At 37.6% G+C, this 21,308-nt stretch overlaps 1 protein-coding gene across 2 annotated transcripts in view; it reads left to right on the top strand.

Moving 5' to 3' along the window:
- The window catches only part of LOC133549260 (transcription factor SOX-6-like), a 265,313-nt gene that overhangs the window by 148,004 nt on the left and 96,001 nt on the right, over positions 1-21,308 (top strand). For both annotated transcript variants that reach the window (XM_061894490.1, XM_061894489.1), the window contains exon 7: positions 7,022-7,090. In XM_061894490.1, coding sequence (XP_061750474.1) covers positions 7,022-7,090 — 69 coding nt within the window. The remainder of the gene's footprint in view (positions 1-7,021; positions 7,091-21,308) is intronic.

Genomic DNA, 21,308 nt, shown 5'->3' with positions numbered 1-21,308 from the left:
TCGATATCTTTATTTACATACCTTAATTGTTTCTAAACAGTGTTTGTAACAAGGCAGTAAAACGGCTGATCAAACAAAACAGAATTCATCATATTAGGCCCACGAGCTGTGCAGGCTAGCTCTCAGTTAAACCAGGGGTCCCCAAACTTTTTGACTCGGTGGCCGGACTGTTTATATATATATATATATATATATATATATATATATATATATATATATATATATATATATATATATATACATGCATTTTTAGACCATATGATTTGCCTGAGCGGTTGGGAGACACCAAAAGTAACAAGCGGTAGAAAATGGATTCGAAAGGACAGATTTGAGAAAATAAAAAATATATATTTTTTAAATTTGCGACTTCCCGCGGGCAGTATTTTGGATGCTGGCTTTAAAAGAAAAAAAAATTAAGTTGCAGATAAATATGTTGTGAAATTAGTTATTTACACAGAAATAACTCAGGTGGCGACTTGTCCAGGGTGTACTCCGCCTTCCGCCCGAATGCAGCTGAGATAGGTAGGCTCCAGCGACCCCCCGCGACCCCCCAAACGAGACAAGCGGTAGAAAATGAATGGATGGATGGATGGCTTATTTACATTCCTTAAGTGTTTTTAAATGGGGTCTCACAGGCAGTAAAACGGGAGATCAAACAAAACAGAAGTCATCGTCATTTTCCGATCAGCTAAACAGACTCAATAAATCCACGATGACGTTTTGCTGAATTTACTGAGGAATTTGTGAAACCGAAACAGTACATAAAGAATGCCATTGCAAGTTAATAATACTAACACAGACATTAAACGTGTTAGCATATTAGCTTATGCTAACGACGCTAGCTTGCTGACATTAGGACAGCACGTACAGCTGTGCATAAAAACACTCCCACAGGTAACACACTTGGTACGGTCTAGTAAGTCAAATTTGTTTTATTTACATTGTAAAACTAAAGCTGAATGAAGAATAGGTATACGTAGGAACGCTATGGACGGCAAGGAGACTGAACGGCACTTCGACTTCCAGTTGAAAGCTCTAAAAAGGAAGTATTTGTATTTGCTTGTTTGTTTTTGAAAACAACTTGCATTATGGCCGTCAGGGAAGAAAAATCCATAAATCAGCCGCTGTCAGGTTCAAACACTGATGACATCTATTAATCAGACAAGAATCAAGGAATAACGCAGAGACAGAGTTCAATTTAGCTCATGAGGAGACAGGTGTTTCGGGCTGTATTCTAGTTACAGAGCCAAACTACGTTCTAAAAGTCAAGCCCGCGCGCTTCCTCTATTTATTTGGAAAGCCCTGTTACATCACTGAAGCTGTCGCTGAGGGAAGGGGGCAATCTCGACAACTCCAGTTAGACAGAATATATGATTATAGAATAAATAAAAAGTAGGTGATGCAGGTCATATCGCCTTGTATCTGCACTGTCTGCGTCACGGCGGTGTTTGGCCTTGTCTCTCCTCTGTCTGCGTCACGGCGGTGTTCGGCCTTGTCTCTGCTCTGTCTGCGTCACGGCGGTGTTCGGCCTTGGCCATCAGCAGGCCGAATCTGGACACAACACTGATAAGAAACAACTGGCGTTGTTTCGGATTGCCAGCCTGCATAGATACAAAAATATCACTTCAGCACAATTGACAATAATTTATATCAATGGCCGTTAAGCATAAAGTTATGATGATAATTGTCAGGTTCAACCACTGATGACATCTATTAAACAAGACAAAAGGCAAGGAATCAAACAGAGACAGAATTCAATTTAGACTCAGATCTGAGGAGAGACATGGCCACTGTACTTTTTGTACAGTCCTACACCACGATCTGACAAAAAATGTCTACATCTCCTCTTTTATTTGGATATTCAATGTTTACGTAACAACACATGCCACTACAGGAATGGGGTGTATGTAAACAGTCTTTGTTTTCGGTCACATTGAAGACAAAAGAAGAAGATGCTTCGTGCTTTGGCTCGTCCTGGATTCAGCTTCGGCAGGTCTTTGAGGACAATAGATAACCACTTCCGTCTCATTCCAACGTACACATCGGAATCTTACAAGACTTTGTTGCTTGGTGCAACAAAGACAGCTCTCATCTGTTCACTGGAAACTCAGAGAGCTGAAAGTTTTTTGATAATTTACATACAATTTTTCCAACAATAATATATACATAATTATTCTAACAGCCGCACCGTTTTAGAAGCCGCAGGGTTCAAAGCGTAAGAAAAAGTAGTGGTGGTAATAGAAAACGAAACAAAAGCTGCACTGTATCACATGTAAGACATAAATAAGGCCAAAAACATATAGAACCAGGGGTCACTAACCTTTTTGAAACCAAGAGCTACTTCTTGGGTACTGATTAATGCAAAGGGCTACCAGTTTGATACACACTTAAATAAATTGCCAGAAATAGCCAATTTGCTCAATTTACCTTTAATAAATAAATCTATATATATAAAAAAATGAGTATTTCTCTCTTTCGTTCCGTCGTACATTTTTTTTCCTTTTACGGAAGGTTTTTTGTAGAGAATAAATTATGAAAAAAACACTTAATTGAACGGTTTAAACGAGGAAAAAACAGGGAAAAAAATGAAAATAAAATTTTGAAACATAGTTTATCTTCAATTTCGACTCTTTAAAATTCAAGATTCAACCGAAAAAAAGAAGAGAAAAACTAGCTAATTCGAGTCTTTTTGAAAAAAAAAATAAATAATAATTTATGGAACATCATTAGTAATTTTTCCTGATTAAGATTAATTTTAGAATTTTGATGACATGTTTTAAATAGGTTAAAATCCATCCATCCATCCATCCATTTTCTACCGCTTATTCCCTTTTTTGGGGTCGCGGGGGGTGCTGGCGCCTATCTCCGCTACAATCGGGCGGAAGGCGGGGTACACCCTGGACAAGTCGCCACCTCATCGCAGGGCCAACACAGATAGACAGACAACATTCACACTCACATTCACACACTAGGGCCAATTTAGTGTTGCCAACACAGATAGACAGACAACATTCACACTCACATTCACACACTAGGGCCAATTTAGTGTTGCCAATCAACCTATCCCCAGGTAAAATCCAATCTGCATTTAGTTACAATATATAACAAATTGGATTAAGCTATATTTCTGACAAAGACAAATCATTATTTCTTCTAGATTTTCCAGAACAAAAATTTTAAAAGAAATTCAAAAGACTTTGAAATAAGATTCTAAAGATTTTCTAGATTTGCCAGAATATTTGTTTTTATTTTAATCATAAAAAGTTTGAAGAAATATTTTAAAAATATTCTTTGTCAAAAAAACAGAAACTAAATTGAAGAATTAAATTAAAATGTATTTATTATTCTTTACAATAAAAACAATAAATTTACTTGAACATTGATTTAAATTGTCAGGAAAGAAGAGGAAGGAATTTAAAAGGTAAAAAGGTATATGTGTTTAAAAATCCTAAAATCATTTTTAAGGTTGTATTTTTTTTCTAAAATTGTCTTTCTGAAAGTTATAAGAATCAAAGTAAAAAAATAAATGAATTTATTTAAACAAGTGAAGACCAAGTCTTTAAAATATTTTCTTGGATTTTCAAATTCTATTTGAGTTTTGTCTCTCTTAGAATTAAAAATGTTGAGCAAAGCGAGACCAGCTTGCTAGTAAATAAATACAATTTAAAAAATAGAGGCAGCTCACTGGTAAGTGCTGCTATTTGAGCTATTTTTAGAACAGGCCAGCGGGCTACTCATCTGGTCCTTACGGGCTACCTGGTGCCCGCGGGCACCGGGTTGGTGACCCCTGGTGTAGAATATGCTTCAAAAATATGAAGTGGAGGGACAACGGAATATAAAAAGCATAGTAAATAAGAAAAATCACAGTAAGAAAATAATTGAGGTTTACATCAGTTATTATTTCAACACCCAGGGTCAAATTACAAGCTGCCAAGTTATCATTAGGTCTTGTCGAGAGAGCCACCGGCCAGACTTTGAAGACAAACTTGACATTCTTTGTTTTTTGCTTGCTCGTCATGTCTCGACATCAGCGCTCTTGCTGCTGCTTTCCCCTGAGACTCACACAGGAAGTGCGCACGCTAACTGCGCCTCAAAAAAAAGTCGTTAAACTTAATTTTCACAAATTCGTTATTATTAAGTTATCTTCTTCCCACTCCCTTTCAGGCAAAACTGGACAATCATGGATTACATACTGTACATCAGGGGTCACCAACGCGGTGCCCAGGTAAGGACCAGATGAGTAGCCCGCTGGCCTGTTCTAAAAATAGCTCAAATAGCAGCACTTACCAGTGAGCTGCCTCTATTTTTTAAATTTTATTTATTTACTAGCAAGCTGGTCTCGCTTTGCTCAACATTTTTAATTCTAAGAGGGACTAAAATCAAATAGAATTTGAAAATCCAAGAAAATACTTGGTCTTCACTTGTTTAAATAAATTCATTTTATTTTTTTACTTTGCTTCTTATAACTTTCAGAAAGACAATTTTAAAGAAAAAATATAACCTTAAAAATGATTTTATGATTTTTAAACACATGTACCTTTTTACCTTTTAAATTCCTTCCTCTTCTTTCCTGACAATCAATGTTCATGTAATTTTTATTTTATTATTGTAAAGAATAATAAATACATTTTAATTTAATTCTTCATTTTAGCTTCTGTTTTTTCAACGAACAATATTTGTGAAATATTTCTTCAAACTTATTATGATTAAAATTCAAAAAAAATATTCTGGTAAATCTATAAAATTGTAGACTCAAATTTAAATCTTATTTTAAAGTCTTTTGAATATCTTTTAAAATTTTTGTTCTGGAAAATCTAGAAGAAATAATGATTTGTCTTTGTTAGAAACATAGCTTGGTCCAATTTGTTGTATATTCTAACAAAGTGCAGATTGGATTTTAACCTATTTAAAACATGTCATCAAAATTCTAAATTTGATCTTAATCAGGAAAAATTACTAATGATGTTCCATAAATTATTTTTTTTTTTTTCAAAAAGATTCGAATTAGGTAGTTTTTATATTATTTTTTTTCGGTTGAATTTAGAATTTTAAAGAGTCGAAATTGAAGATTGACTATGTTTCAAAATTTGATTTTCATATTTTTCATGTTTTCTCCTCTTTTAAACTGTTCAATTAAGTGTTTTGTTCATCATTTATTCTCTACAAAAAACCTTCCTTAAAATGAAAAAAATGTACGACGGAATGACAGACAGAAATACCCCTTTTGTATATATATATATATATATATATATATATATATATATATATATATATATATATATATTAAAGGTAAATTGAGCAAATTGGCTATTTCTGGCAATTTATTTAAGTGTGTATCAAACTGGTAGCCCTTCGCATTAATCAGTACCCAAGAAATAGCTCTTGGTTTCAAAAAGGTTGGTGACCCCATTGTGTGTTGTCAACTTTGTACTTTTTTTTTATGTCATTGCCTGAAATAAATGAAAAATGAATGAATGAATTATTGCGTTTACTGATACACCCCGTTTTTTTTAAGTAAAAACAAATAAAAATTTATGAATTATTTTGAACACATTTATAACTGGAACCCTTTTTGGATCCCCATTAATTTTTGTTAGATTTTTTTTTAACACTCGTTGCTCAAAAAATAATAATGAATCAAAATCAATGACCTTTTTAAGGCTCCAATTACTTCACATCAAATATCGTATTTATAATGTTTGGGGAAAATGTTGCAAATTGTGTCAATTATTTAATAACTATTTAAATTATTTAATTATTTAATAACAGGGACGACGTGGCGCAACCCGAGGGTCCCTGGTCCAATCCCCACCTAGTACCAACCTTGTCACGTTCGTTGTGTCCTGAGCAGGACAGTTCATCCTTGCTCCTGATGGATGCTGGTTAGCGCCTTGCATGGCAGCTCCCTCCATCAGTGTGTGAATGTGTGTGTGAATGGGTGAATGTGGAAGTAGTGTCAAAGCGCTTTGAGTACCTCGAATGTAGAAAAGCGCTATACAAGTACAACCCATTTATCATTTATCATTTATTTGCCATAAAATAACAAGATTTTCTTTGACAAATGGGGCATAAAATATAAACATTTAAAAATGCTGTTTAACTTTAAAATCGACATATAGACCTGAAGTTGATCTTCAATATTTAAGCGTGACAATAAAAAACAAAAATAATACTTATTTTAAAAAATGTTATTGTGACAGGTCTCCAGCGGTCGTCGTGTGGGTTGCAGTGGCAATCGATACAGGACGCATTGTAGCAGGTTTGACTCGGGTTTATTGTTTCAATAAACATAGTTTCTTGCCAGTCGGTCGCGCTAATTTCTAGCGCGCCGTTTCTTCCTGCTCGTTGCGGCACACCTTTTGGTGGCCGGTGGCTGCGTCGTCCGCGGGGGCTCATCTCGCTCTGGGTCTCTCTCGTCTCGTTCGTGGTCTTCCTTCTCAGGTGGTTCCTCTCCTACTTCTGCCCCGATTGTTCCTCCTTCTCTCCTTTTATGCTGCAGAAGAAGATGTAGGGATTGAGAGCAGGTGTGTGAACTACGCACCTGACTCTGATGGCTCCAGTGTCGCTCCAGGCGTGCTCCGCCTCCTGGCCGCCATTTTGGGCAGGACAACCGTTTGTCCTAGCCTGCTGTCTGCTCCGTCTCTCCACAGTTATGACTGAGACCCTTCTGGGTCCTTGGGACCAAACTTGAGTGGAGTTGTACAAGTAAACAAAAATCCATGCATCCATCCATTTCCTACCGCTTGTCCCTTTTTGGGGTTGCTGGGGGTGCTGGAGCCTATCTCAGCTGCATTCGGGCACCCTGGACAACTCGCCACCTCATCGCAGTAAACAATTATCAGTATTATCTATTAATTTTGAAAATTACAAAAATCAAAATGACCCTCAGTGGGAAGATGTTTGGACAGCCCTTGCTCTAAAACAACAATCGGAGCGAAAATGTCGTCGACATGAACTTTTTTTATTTGACTACAAAATAAAATGTGATGGTGTGACATCTATGTTGATGGTGTGTGTGCAGATTAGCAGACAGCAGCAGCAACTCCTGCAGCAGCAACACAAGATCAACGTTCTCCAACAACAGATCCAGGTAAGGAGTCCCACACACACACACACGCACACACCAAAATACGCACACACGCGCACACACGCACACACACACTCACACGCATGCAGATTCTTGTATTTGTTACCTTCTTGAGGCCTCCGAATAATGCCTCCATCTTTAGGACCACCCTTTCTAGATATATAAAGATTTGTATTTACAACATTAATAATATATACATACTATGCAAATATAAAAAAGCTTGTTGTGGAAAATTAGTCAGAATTTCACAAGAAGTTCACAATTTCACGAGAAAATGTTTGAATTTTGAAAGTATTATAGTAAAAGTCGCCATTTTACTCAACGCAAGTCAAAATTTTACAAGAAAAACGTGCAATATTGTGATAAAAGTTGCAATTTTACTCAATAACAGTCGCAGTTTTACAAAAAAAAGCTTAACATTTTGGCAATATTATGAAAAGAGTCGTAATTTTACTTGACAAAAGTCATAAATTCATGAGAAAAATTTAAAATTTTGGCAATATTAATAATAACAATCGGAATTTTACTTGGAAAAATTATGATAAAAGTCATCATTTTGCTAAAAAAAAAAAAAGTAACTATTTTACCAGAACAATAAAAAAATTGGCAATATCGTGACAAAAGTCAGAATTTTATATGACAAATGTCACCATGTTGCAAATTTGTATTCACAACATTAATAAAACATACATACTATGCAAATATAAAAAAGCTTGTTGTGAAAAATTTGTTGGAATTTCACAAGAAAAAGTTCACAATTTCACAAGAAAATCTTTGAATTTTGGCAGTATTAAAATAAAAAATTTCACTTTACTCAACGCAAATCAAAATTTTACAAGTTAAATGTGCAATATTGGGATAAAAGTTGGAATTTTACTCAATAGTAGATGCAGTTTTACAGAAAAAGCTCAACATTTTGGCAATTTTATGAAAAGCGTCGTAATTTTACTTGACAAAAGTCACAATTTCATAAGAAAATGTTAACATTTTGGCAATATTAAGACAGTAATAACAATCAGAATTCTACTTGGCAAAATTATGACAAAAGTCGTAATTTTACTCAAAAAAAGTCACTATTCTACCAGAACAACAAAAAAAGTGGCAATATTGTGATAAAAGTCAGAATTCTATATGAAAAATGTAACCATTTTGCAGATTTGTATTTACAACATTAATAAAACATACATACTATGCAAGTATAAAATAGCTTGTTGTGAAAAATTTGTTGGAATTTAACAAGAAAAAGTTCACAATTTCACAACAAAATCTTCGAATTTTAGCAGTATTAAAATAAAAGTTGTCACTTTAATTAACGCAAGTCAAAATTTTACAAGTAAAATGTGCAATATTGTGATAAAAGTTGGAATTTTACTCTATAATAGATGCAGTTTTACAGAAAAAGCTTAACATTTTGGCAATTTTATGAAAAGCGTCGTAATTTTACTTGACAAAAGTCATACATTAATGAGAAAACTTTAACATTTCGGCAATATTAATAATAACAATCGGAATTTTACTTGGAAAAATTATGATAAAAGTCATCATTTTGTTAAAAAAAAGTCACTATTTTTACCAGAACAATAAAAAAATTGGCAATATTGTGACAAAAGTCAGAATTTGATATGACAAATGTCACCATTTTGCAGATTTGTATTTACAACATTAATAAAACATACATACTATGCAAATATAAAAAAGCTTGTTGTGAAAAATTAGTTGGAATTTCACAACAAAATCTTAGAATTTTAGCAGTATTAAAATAAAAGTTGTCACTTTACTTAACGTAAGTCAACATTTTACAAGAAAATGTGCACTATTGTGATGAAAGTTGGAATTTTACTCAATAACAATCGCAGTTTTACAAAAAAAACTTAACATTTTGGCAATATTATGAAAAGCGTCGTAATTTTACCTGACACAAGTCATAAATTCATGAGAAAACTTTAAAATTTCGGCAATGTTAATAGTAACAATCAGAATTTTACTTGGAAAAATTATGATAAGTCATCATTTTGCCAAAAAAAAGTCACTATTTTACCAGAACAATAAAAAAAATGGCAATATCGTGACACAAGTCTGTATTTTATATGACAAATGTCACCATTTTGCAGATTTGTAGTTACAACATTAATAAAACATACATACTATGCAAATATAGAAAAGCTTGTTGTGAAAAATTAGTTGGAATTTCACAAGAAAAAGTTAACAATTTCACAAGAAAATCTTAGAATTTTGGCAGTATTAAAATAAAAGTTGGGCTTCACGGTGGCAGAGGGGTTAGTGCGTCTGCCTCACAATACGAAGATCCTGAGTAGTCTGGGGTTCAAATCCAGGCGCGGGATCTTTCTGTGTGGAGTTTGCATGTTCTCCCCGTGACTGCGTGGGTTCCCTCCGGGTACTCCGGCTTCCTCCCACTTCCAAAGACATGCACCTGGGGATAGGTTGATTGGCAACACTAAATTGGCCCTAGTGTGTGAATGTGAGTGTGAATGTTGTCTGTCTATCTGTGTTGGCCCTGCGATGAGGTGGCGACTTGTCCAGGGTGTACCCTGCCTTCCGCCCGATTGTAGCTGAGATAGGCGCCAGCGCCCCCCGCGACCCCGAAAGGGAATAAGCGGTAGAAAATGGATGGATGGATGGAAAATAAAAGTTGTCACTTTACTCAACACAAGTCAAAACATTTTCAAGTAAAATGTGCAATATTATGATAAAAGTTGGAATTTTACTAAATAGTAGATGCAGTTTTCCAAAAAAAAGCTCAACATTTTGGCAATTTTATGAAAAGCGTCGTAATTTTACTTGACAAAAGTCACAATTTCATAAGAAAATTTTAACATTTTGGCAATATTAATACAGTAGTAACAATCAGAATTTAGTCAAAATTTTACAAGAAAAATGTGCAATATTGTGAGAAAAATTGGAATTTTACTCAATAATAGATGCAGTTTTACAAAAAAAGCTTATCATTTTGGCAATTTTATGAAAAGCGTCGTAATTTTACTTGACAAAAGTCACAATTTCATAAGAAAACTTTACAATTTTGTCAATATTAATACGGTAATAACAAATAGAATTTAGTCAAAAAAAATGTGCAACGTTATGATAAAAGTTGGAATTTTACTCAATAATAGAGACAGTTTTACAAAAAAAGCTTATAATTTTGGCAATTTTATGAAAAGCGTCGTAATTTTACTTGACAAAAGTCACAATTTCATAAGAAAACGTTACAATTTTGCCAAGATTAATACAGTAATAACAAATAGAATTTAGTCAAAAAAAATGTGCAACGTTATGATAAAAGTTGGAATTTTACTCAATAATAGAGACAGTTTTACAAAAAAAGCTTATCATTTTGGAAATTTTATGAAAAGCGTCGTAATTTTTCTTGACAGAAGTCACAATTTCGTAAGAAAACGTGTAGATTTTGGCAATAATAATACAGTAATAACAATCTGAATTTTACTTGGCAAAATTATGACAAAAGTCACCATTTCACTCAAAAAAAAGTCACAATTCTACCAGAACAACAAAAAAAGTTGCAATATTGTGATAAAAGTCATAATTTTATATTGCATTAAAAAGTAATAATTTTACGAGAAAATATTTCAATAATACAGAAACAGAAAGAACATGAGAAATTGTTCCCAATTTTATAGGAAAAAAGTCGACACATTGTGATGAAAAAGACTGATCTTAGTTCATTTGTATTTAATTTAATTTTTTTGTTTCTATTTTTTTTCATCATGTTTACTTACTTCAAGTTATTACAGTATGTCTCTATATGCATAGTTATTGTATTTATTTTGGCCAAAGTGGTGCATTTCAATTTCTTACACACACTTGTTATTTCATATGTTGAACATAATGGGAGCACTTTCAAAACCGGCGCACCATCAATTTGAAAAATCCCTTTCTTTTTGGGACCACCCTCATTTTGATAGATTTCACCACCAGGGGTGCAAATGAGACATTCTCTATTAGATACTATTGTGTTCCGTTTTGGGACCATAATGTATGTCCTAAGTTGTTTACCGGTCCTCATATGGAAGGTACTTTTCCTTGTTGATGTGTCAAGAAGGGTAGAAATACAAGAACACACACACACACACACACACACACACACACACACACACACACACACACAGAACACTGTGTGTCCTCCTGACTACGTGTTAAATTCTGTAATTCCTTTCCAAGGCGCCCATTGTGTGCTTTGGTTGTTATTGATCCTGGTCTTATTGGACCATGGTAATAACAGGCAGGTCTCGACCTCACCTTTTATGCTCTGCCTTCTATTGAGACACACACACACACACACACACACACACACACACACACACACACACACACACACATGCACAGCGTGACCCTGTAATTGTGGCGTTATGACGGGATCACAAAGGGCGCCATCGATCACCGGCGGGCGATCGATGGCCGTCGCACAGCGTCGCCTGCGACGAGTTGCCTCTTCCGCCCGCTCGTCCTTTCTATTCGTCCTCTCTCCTTGCCTTCCAATCTTTTTAATTTCGCATTTCCACTTTGCAAGCAAGGCAATTTTGCTCGCTATTTATTACCTTAACTGTCTGGAAATTTAAAGGAGAAATATGTCATTTAAAAAACCCCAATATGTATTTATTTTATTTTATTTTTTTATATCATGTGGACAATTCATTAGGTACACGCTCCAATTAGATCACATGCAAAGAATCATATATATTAGGGACGGTGTGGCGCAGTGGGAGAGTGGCCGTGTGCAACCCGAGGGTCCCGGGTTCAAATCCCACCCAGTACCAACCTCGTCACGTCCGTTGTGTCCTGAGCAAGACACTTCACCCTTGCTCCTGATGGGTGCTGGTTGGCGCCTTGCATGGCAGCTCCCTCCATCAGTGTGTGAATGTGTGTGTGAATGGGTAAATGTGGAAGTAGTGTCAAAGCGCTTTGAGTACCTTGAAGGTAGAAAAGCGCTATACAAGTACAACCCATTTATCATTTATATATATATACATATATATATATATATATATATATATATATTTTTTTTTTTATATATATATATATATACATATAGATATTTGACATAATATATACAAAACCCAAAACCAGTGAAGTCGGCACGTTGTGTAATTTGTAAATGAAAATAGAATACAATCAAAGCTGCAAGCAGCGATGGACGGGACCGACTTTTGCTGGTGTTTCCCGCCTTTACCCATTCAACCGTCGAAGTTAGTTGTTGACGAACCCCAAGATGCAGAGATAGAGGCAGGCATGGAGTGAGAAAACATGGTTTTAATATAAACAACTCGAACAAAACCAGACAAAGGGTTCAAACCAAAAGCGCGCACGTGGGCGGATAACAAACAAAAGGCCTAGCGTGGAAGCTAACAGGTATCTAGCAGGAAACAGAAAACCTGGAAACAGCTAATGGCTAACAACAAAACACAAAACCAAAAAGCTAGGAGAAAACAAACTGCAAATAGCTGACAGGAACAGCTTACCGCTACGACGACAAGTACTAATAGTAGCAGGACAGGTAGAAGCTGCAATGATGACATCGACAAATCACGACAGGTAGCAACAACACAAGAGCGACAATAATCCAGCCCTGACTGGAGGAACAAAGGAGGTAAAATAGGAGCTGGCTGATTGACATCAGGTGCCAATCACCCACAGCTGAGGAGAAACAAAGCACTAAGGGAGACAAACAGGAAGCTAAACCAAAATAAGAGTGCTGACAGGAACTAAGGACAGGAAATACTAAACACAAAGAGGAGAAACTAAAACACAAACAAACTGTCAGTGGCAAGCCTGACATCAACATATCTTTACCTGCACATTACCTACTTTCCCTGCATCCTGGGGTCACACTGGTCCTTCTTTCTTCCACCCATACACGCTGGTGCTTCCTGCCATCACCCAGACAACATATCTTTACCTGCACATTACCTACCTTCTTTGTATCCTGGAGTCAAACTGGTGCCTCCTTCTTTCACCCAGTCAATATATCTTTACCCGCACAGTACCTACCTTCTCTGCATTGTGTGGTCACGCTGGTGCTTCCTGCTTTTAAGCGGCCATCTTGAGGCAGCATCAGCGCAGCAGTTCTTTGAAGGCTCGTCAAATCAAAACCGGAGCAGTTAGAAAAACTCTTTCATCAAATTTTAATCAGAAGGGTTCAATCTCTTTACTGTGTTAGTTTGATGCCGACACAACAAACGTGCTCAGAGGAGATAATGTTTGAAAAAAGGTGGTAGGTATTTACAAAACTTTTGTTTTGAAGTGGTAATTGCCAACTTCCTGTTGATTTTTGATGAAGGGTGTAAATGAATGAAATGTAGGTCTAAGTGAGACCTACATAGAAGTTTTTGTTTCATGTCTCTACGACATTTCTACCGGAAGTTACAAGCAGTTTTGTCTGTGTTTTCTTCCTAGGACCAGTTCTGTCTGTGTTTTATTCCTAGGGGGCGCTGGAGTGCAATTTTGAGTTTTGGGTTTTTTTGTTTTTTTATTAGATCGCAATTTTCGCCAGTCCTGATGTGTGTGTCCAGTTTGGTGAGTTTTGAAGCATTACAGGTCAAATTACAGCTGAAAGAGACAAAAATGACATGTTTTAGGAAACTTTTGTTTTGAAGGGGTTATTGCCAACTTCCTGTTGATTTTTGCTGAAAGATGTGAGTGTATGAAATCTAGGTCTAAGTCAGACCTACATAAATGTTTTTGTTTCATGTGTCCACGACATTCTTAATGGAAGTTACACACAGTTTTGTGTGTGTTTTTCCTAGGGGGCGCTAGAGCGCAATTTTGAGTTTTGGATTATATCGCAATTTTCGCCAGTCCTGATGTGTGTGTTAAATTTGGTGAGTTTTGAAGCATGTTAAGGAAATCAAATTACAACTCAAAAAGGCGGCGGAATAATAATAATAATAAAACCTTAGAAATACAATAGGGTTCTCTGTCCCAAAGGGAGATTTGGTCCCTAATGATTAGCAAATCCTTTTCAACTTATAATCAATTGAATAGACTGCAAAGACAAAATATTTAATGTTCTCACTGAGAAACAAACATTTTTTGGGGCAAATAATCATTGACTTAGAATTTAATGGCAGCAACACATTGCAAAAAAGTTGGCACAGGGGCATTTTTTACCACTGTGTTACATGACCTTTCCTTTTAACAACACTCAGTAAATGTTTGGGAACTGAGGAAACCAATTTTTGAAGCTTTTCAGGTGTAATTGTTTCCCATTCTTGCTTGATGTACAGCTTAAGTTGTTCAACAGTCCGGGGTCTCTGTTGTGGTATTTTAGGCTTAATATTGTGCCACACATTTTCAATGGGAGCCATGTCTGGACTACAGGCAGGCCATTCTAGTACCCGCACTCTTTTACTATGAAGCCACACTGTTGTAACACGTGGCTTGACATTGTCTTGCTGAAATAAGCAGGGGCGTCCATGATAATGTTGCTTGGATGACAACATATGTTGCTCCAAAACCTGTTTGTACCTTTCAGCATTAATGGTGCCTTCACAGATGTGTGAGTTACCCATGCCTTGGGCACTAATACACCCCTATACCATCACAAATGCTGGCTTTTGAACTTTGCGCCTAAAACAATCCGGATGGTTCTTTTCCTCTTTGGTCCAGAGGAGACGACGTCCACAGTTTCCGAAAACAATTTGAAATGTGGACTCGTCAGACCACAGAACACTTTTCCACCTTTCATCAGTCCATCTTAGATGAGCTAGGGTGTTGTTGATAAACGGCTTTCGCTTTGCATAATAGTTTAAATTTGTACTTACAGATGTTGTGACGAACTGTCGTTACCGACAGTGGTTTTCTGAAGTGTTCCTGAGCCCATGTAGTGATATCCTTTACACACTGATGTCGCTTTTGGATGCAGTACCACCTGAGGCATTCAAGGTCACGGGCATTCAATGTTACATGCCGTGATTTCTCCAGATTCTCTGAACCGTAGATAGTGAAATCCCTAAATTCCATGCAATAGCTGGTTGAGAAATGTTGTTCTTAAACTGTTCGACAATTTGCTGACGCTTTTGTTCACAAAGTGGCGACCCTCGCCCCATCCTTTTTTGTGAATGACGGAGCATTTCATGGAAGCTGCTTTTATACCCAATCGTGGCACCCACCTGTTCCCAATTAGCCTGTTCACCTGTGGGACGTTCCAAATAAGTGTTTGACGAGCATTCCACAACTTTCTCAGTCGTTTTTGCCACTCGTGCCAGCTTTTTTGAAACATGTTGCAGGATTCAAATTCCAAATGAGCTAATATTTGCAAAAAAATAACAACGTTTCTCAGTTGGAACATTATATATCTTGTCTTTGCAGTCTATTCAATTGAATATAGGTTGAAAATGACTTAAAAACCATTGTATTCTGTTTTTATTTACAATTTACATACCCTACCAACTTCACCGGTTTTGGGGTTTTTATTTGATTTTATTGGGGTTGTTTGCTTGCATTTTCTGGTGCTCAACTACGTCCACGTTTCTTAGCTGATTGAACACGTTCCAACACCGAGAAGTTCCGATCTTTTGACTCCATGTGTGTGTGTTGACATTCAGGGGATACAATCTGATTTTAAATCCATTATTTATTTATCTTATTATGTTGTGTATTATTATTAACATGATATTTTATTTTGTTATTACATCTTGTTATGTTGTGTGCTATTATAAACATCACATCTTATTTTGTTATTCCATCTTATTATATTGTGTATTATTACTAACATGATATTTTATTTTGTTATTTCTTTGTCACAAGAAGGTTTACAGTAGAGAAGGGATTTATTTGACCCCATTCCTGGGTGGATCTCACCTAAGAACTGCCTGAGTGGAATGTTGTCCCAGTGGAACGTTGTCCAAGTGGAACGTTGTCCCAGGGTAGGGTTGTCCCAGTGGAACATTGTTCAAGTGAAATGTTCTCCGATTGGAACAATGTCCCAGTGGAACCTTGTCCAAGCGGAACGTTGTCCCAGTGAAATGTTTTCTCAGTGAAATGTTCCTCCAGTGGAACGCTGTCCCAGTGTAACCTTGTCCAAGTGTAACCTTGTCCCAGTGGAACATTGTTAAAGTGAAATGTTCTCCGAGTGTAACAATGTCCCAGTGGAACCTTTTCCAAGTGGAACGTTGTCCCAGTGAAATGTTCCTCCAGTGGAACGCTGTCCCAGTGTAACCTTGTCCAAGTGGAACCTTGTCCCAGTGGAACATTGTTAAAGTGAAATGTTCTCCGAGTGGAACAATGTCCCAGTGGAACCTTGTCCAGGTGGAACGTTGTCCCAGTGAAATGTTTTCTCAGTGAAATGTTCCTCCAGTGGAACGCTTTCCCAGTGTAACCTTGTCCAAGTGGAACCTTGTCCCAGTGGAACATTGTTAAAGTGAAATGTTCTCCGAGTGGAACAATGTCCCAGTGGAACCTTGTCCAAGTGGAACGTTTTCCCAGTGAAATGTTTTCTCAGTGAAATGTTCCTCCAGTGGAACACTGTCCCAGTGGAACGCTGTCCCAGTGTAACCTTGTCCCAGTGGAACATTGTTAAAGTGAAATGTTCTCTGAGTGGAACGTTGTCCCAGTGGAATGTTGTCTAAGTTGAATGTTCTCCAAAAAGAATGTTGTCTAAGTTGAATGTTCTCCAAAAAGAATGTTGTCCAAGTGGAATGTTCTCCAAATGGATTGTCGTCCAAGTGGATAATTTTCCCAGTGAAATGCTTGCCCAGTTGAACATTGTCCCACTGGAATATTGTCCAAGTGGAACGTTTTACAAGTGGAACTCTGTCCCAGTGGAAAATTGTTCGAGTGAAATGTTCTCCCTGTGGAACAATGTGCCAGTGAAATGTTGTCCCGGTGGAACGTTGTCCCATAGTAATGTTGTCCAAGTGGAATGTTCTCCAAATGGAATGTTGTCCAAATGGAACATTGTCCCAGTGGAATGTTTTCCAAGTGGAAAGTTCTCCAAGTGGAACATTGTCCATGTGAAACCTTGTCCTAGTGGAACATTGTTCAAGTGAATTGTTCTCCCAGTGGAACATTGTTTAAGTGAATTGTTCTCTCAGTGGAACCTTATCCCAGTGGAACCTTGTCCAAGTGGATCCTTGTCCAAGTGGAACATTGTCCGAGTGAAATGTTGTCCCAGTGAAATGTTCCCCCAGTGGAACACTGTCCCAGTTTAACGTTGTCCAAGTGGAACCTAGTCCCATCCATCCAACAATCCATCCATCTTCTTCCGCTTATCCGAACGTTCTCCTAGTGGAAACTTGTCTCAGTGTAACGTTGTCCCGTGGAACATAATTAAAGTGAAATGTTCTCCCAGTGGAACATTGTCCAATTGGAATGTTCTCCAAGTGGAATGTTCTCCAAATGGAATGTTGTCCAACTGGAATGTTCTCCCAGTGGAACATTGTCCAAATGGAATGTTCTCCAAGTGGAATGTTCTCCAAATGGAATGTTGTCCAAGTGGAATATTCTCCCAGTGGAACGTAGTCCCAGTGGAATGTTGTCCAAGTGGAATGTTCTCAAAATGGAATGTTCTCCAAATGGAATGTTGTTCAAGTGAAATGTTTTCCTAGTGAAATTTCCCCCCAGTGGAACATTGTCCCAGCGGAAGGTTGTCCAAGAGGAACGTTCTCCAAGTGGAACTGTGTCACAGTAAAGCGTTGTTTCAGTGGAATTTTGTTTGAGTGAAATGTTCTCCCAGTGGAACAATGTACCAGTGGAATGTTGTCCCATTGAACATTCTTCAAGTGAAGTGTTTTCCCAGTGGAACAATGTCCCAGTGGAACGTTGTCCCAGAGTAATGTTGTCCAAGTGGAATGGTCTCCAAATGCAATGTTGTCCAAGTGTAACGTTGTCCCAGTGGAATGTTTTCCTAGTGGAACATTCTTCAAGTGAAACCTTGTCCTAGTGGAACATTGTTCAAGTGAAATGTTCTCCCAGTGGAACAATGTGCCAGTGGAACGTTGTGCCATTGGAATTATGTCCAAGTGGAACATTCTCCTAGTGAAACCTTCTCCCGGTGTACCGTTGTCCCAGTAGAACGTTGTCTCAGTGGAACATTGTCCCAGTGGAACGTTGTCTTAGTGGAACATTCTCCATTTAGAATGTTATCCCAGTGAATTATTGTGTCCCAGAGGAGCATTGTCAAAATGAAATTGCCTCCCAGTGGATCTTTGAATGTTGTACCAGTGGAACGTTGTCCCAGCGAAATATTCTGCCAGTGGAAGGTTATCCAAATGGAACATTGTGCCAGTGGAATGTTGTACAAGTGGAACACTGTCCTAGTGGAACGTTGTCCAAGTTAAATGTTCTCTCAGTAGAACATTTTTCCATTGCGATGTTCTCCAAATGTAACCTTGTCCCAGTGGGACGTTGTCAAAGTGAAATCTTCCCACAGTGGAACTTTCGGCGGTTTCCTAGTGGATCGTTGTCCATGTGGTACGTTCTCCAAGTGAAACATTGTCCCAGTGGGACGTTGTTCAATTGAAATGTTCCCCCACTGGAACTTTAAACCTTTTTTCAGTGATCATTTTGCAATGCAGTCTCTTGAAAATGATGGAAAGCGCCACTCTACATAGCAACTGACGCTGTGGTCAAAGTTGTAATTGCCACAAAACATATTTTATGATATTCAACACTCTACTAAAGCGGACAGTGCCACTACAGTGTGTATGGCATAAGCACTTGAGCGACGTTTCATGAGAGCAGAGTGTGCGCATGTGCTTTTTAAAAGGCAAGAGCGTTTAAGCTCAGCGGCACTTACAGCAGCTGTGTTACCACTAATTGATAAAGAGATTAAATACGGTTCCGTGGCTGCAGTCTCCTTGTCCATTACCGGGTATCGTAGGCCACTTCAATCATTGAGTTGTTGTTCATTATTCCCTCGTAGTAGTAGTAGTCAGTACTTAGCCTACATGTTGTTTGCTGTGTGATGTTGTCTACTTCTATTTGATATCAAGTTCATTTTACTTTGGCGCTGCTTTCAAAAAGTTACTTCCTGTAATGAACTTGCGTGCCACTTTACGTCCAGCACATTGGTTTCCGCGTTGTAGCGTACGTAAAAAGTTTTACTCTGCGTTTTTTGTACGAACACGGCGTACGATTTGTATATTTCTCCAACGATCAAAACCGATTTAACATCAAAACATTTTATTCATTTCCACAAAAAAATTCCACACAATTCCACATTATCCCAAAAATCCCACTGAAAATAAGAACAATTTTCACTTTTTTTTTTTAAAGCCGACATGAGGGAAAAGATTCATACAACCCCTCTCGCGTAAGAGGAGGAGGGTTAATCATTTTGCAATGCAGTCTGCTGAAAATGATGGAAAGCGCCACTCTACATAGCAACTGCCAGGAAACACATTTTAAGATATTCAACACGGTATTGACATCTGGCGGCCCCAAAACCAGTTTGTCACGTTTCACTTGTCAGGTAAACCGTGAGGAACGGGGCCGTATGAATCCCCTTCCGACTGTATTCCAACATTTCTCGTACGGCATTTGAGTTGAACTCTTCAGTACTCAGCGTGGAAGTGGAAATTACCGGACGGGGGGGGAATGTGGACCGTGTGGTATCGCATCGCCGAGTACCTAATGTTGTGGCCGCCCGTGTTCTGAGAGCTTCCAGGAGGACCATAGGCGGTGCAAATGGCGGCCACTCCACCGCCGTGTTGTTTATCCACGAAAGCGCGGCACACTTGCCGACAGCGACCCCCCGCGGGTCCCCGGGCTTTGGATCTCTACGTGTTGCTTAGGTGTAATGTTGTTAACAAGCTCTTGTTTTTTTTTTTTTTTTTTTTTTTTGGAACCGCTTGGTCTCTTTTTTATTTTCTCTTTTATTGCGAGGCCTTCAACCTTAATGAAGCTCTGAACGGACTTCATTAGACCGCTGGGCTCCAGGGGAGAGTGCGACCATTAAATAAGACGGGGAAAAAAACAAAACAAAACAGGTAGGGTTCCTGCTGCGAGGCTTGGACACTGACTGTTATTAGGAGGAATCGGTAGATTTTACGGTAACAATTGGAAGGTCAGTTGCCAGATTTTTTTTTATTTTATTTAATAAGACATATCAAATATTATATATTTTAATATTAAATAAAATAATGATTAAACCCATCCATTCACGGGGAGAACATGCAAACTCCACAAAGAAAGATCCCGAGCCTGGGATTGAACCCAGGACTGCAGGACCTTCGTATTGTGAGGCAGACACACTAACCCATCTGCCACCGTGAAGCCCAATTATTTAATCATTAAATACAATTATGGAATATATTTACAATTTAATTATATCAAATAAACGTGTGTTTTTTTTAATTTATTTTTTACACCCACGTACTATAAATTGAAAAAGAGTACCGCTGGGTTTTTTTTCAAGTAAAATTTTGGTGACTGACTGCCATTTTTTTTTTTACTGTAAAATCAATCATTGTTGATTTTACAGTGCATTACTGTAAATCATATTACATATTACATTCCGGACTATGAGCCGTTACTTTTTTCCTACACTTTGTCTCCTGCGGCTTATAAAACGGTGCGGCTAATTTATGGATTTTTCTCCGATAACAGCCGTAATGAAATTAAAAAAAAAACAGCAACAAGCAAATGTGTGTGTCCAAGTGGAACGTGTCATGCCTGCTAATCTGGTTTTATGTTTGATCATGTTTTGTTTTGTTTTTGGACTCTTGCTTCACGTTTTGCATTTCCTGGTTTTGTTTGTTTCCATGCCAACCCATTGATTTTCACCTTGCCATCCTAGTCACGCCCCGTCCCTCAGCTCTCACACCTGTTTCTTATTACCACTGCTAATATTTAAGGATTTTACTTTCTGTCCATCAGTCTGGGATTTTTGCATGTGCTTGCCTTCATGCCTTCACGATTACCTGCTACGCACCCTGTTATCCATGCCCCTTGTTTTGGTCACAGTAAGTGTTTTTGTTTTAGTTGTTCATAGTTCTGCCACAGTGCAAGTTGAAGTTTATAGTTTATCGTCTTTCATGCCATCAAGCAGGTGTTTTGTTTTCCTGTTTGTATTTTTGTAGCCAAGTTTTGTACCTCTTTGTGAGCGCCTTTACTTCGATTATTTTTGTATTTAGTATTCAAATAAACCATGTACTTACACTCTCGTTTGGCTCATCCCGTATCCTCTCTGCATCGAAGAAGCAAAAATAACCACAGTCCAGGCTTGACAGAACGTTGTCCAAGTGGA

Source organism: Nerophis ophidion, linkage group LG03, assembly GCF_033978795.1.
Source record: "Nerophis ophidion isolate RoL-2023_Sa linkage group LG03, RoL_Noph_v1.0, whole genome shotgun sequence".
NCBI lineage: Eukaryota > Metazoa > Chordata > Actinopteri > Syngnathiformes > Syngnathidae > Nerophis > Nerophis ophidion.
This window is presented reverse-complemented; position numbering and strand designations above follow the sequence as displayed.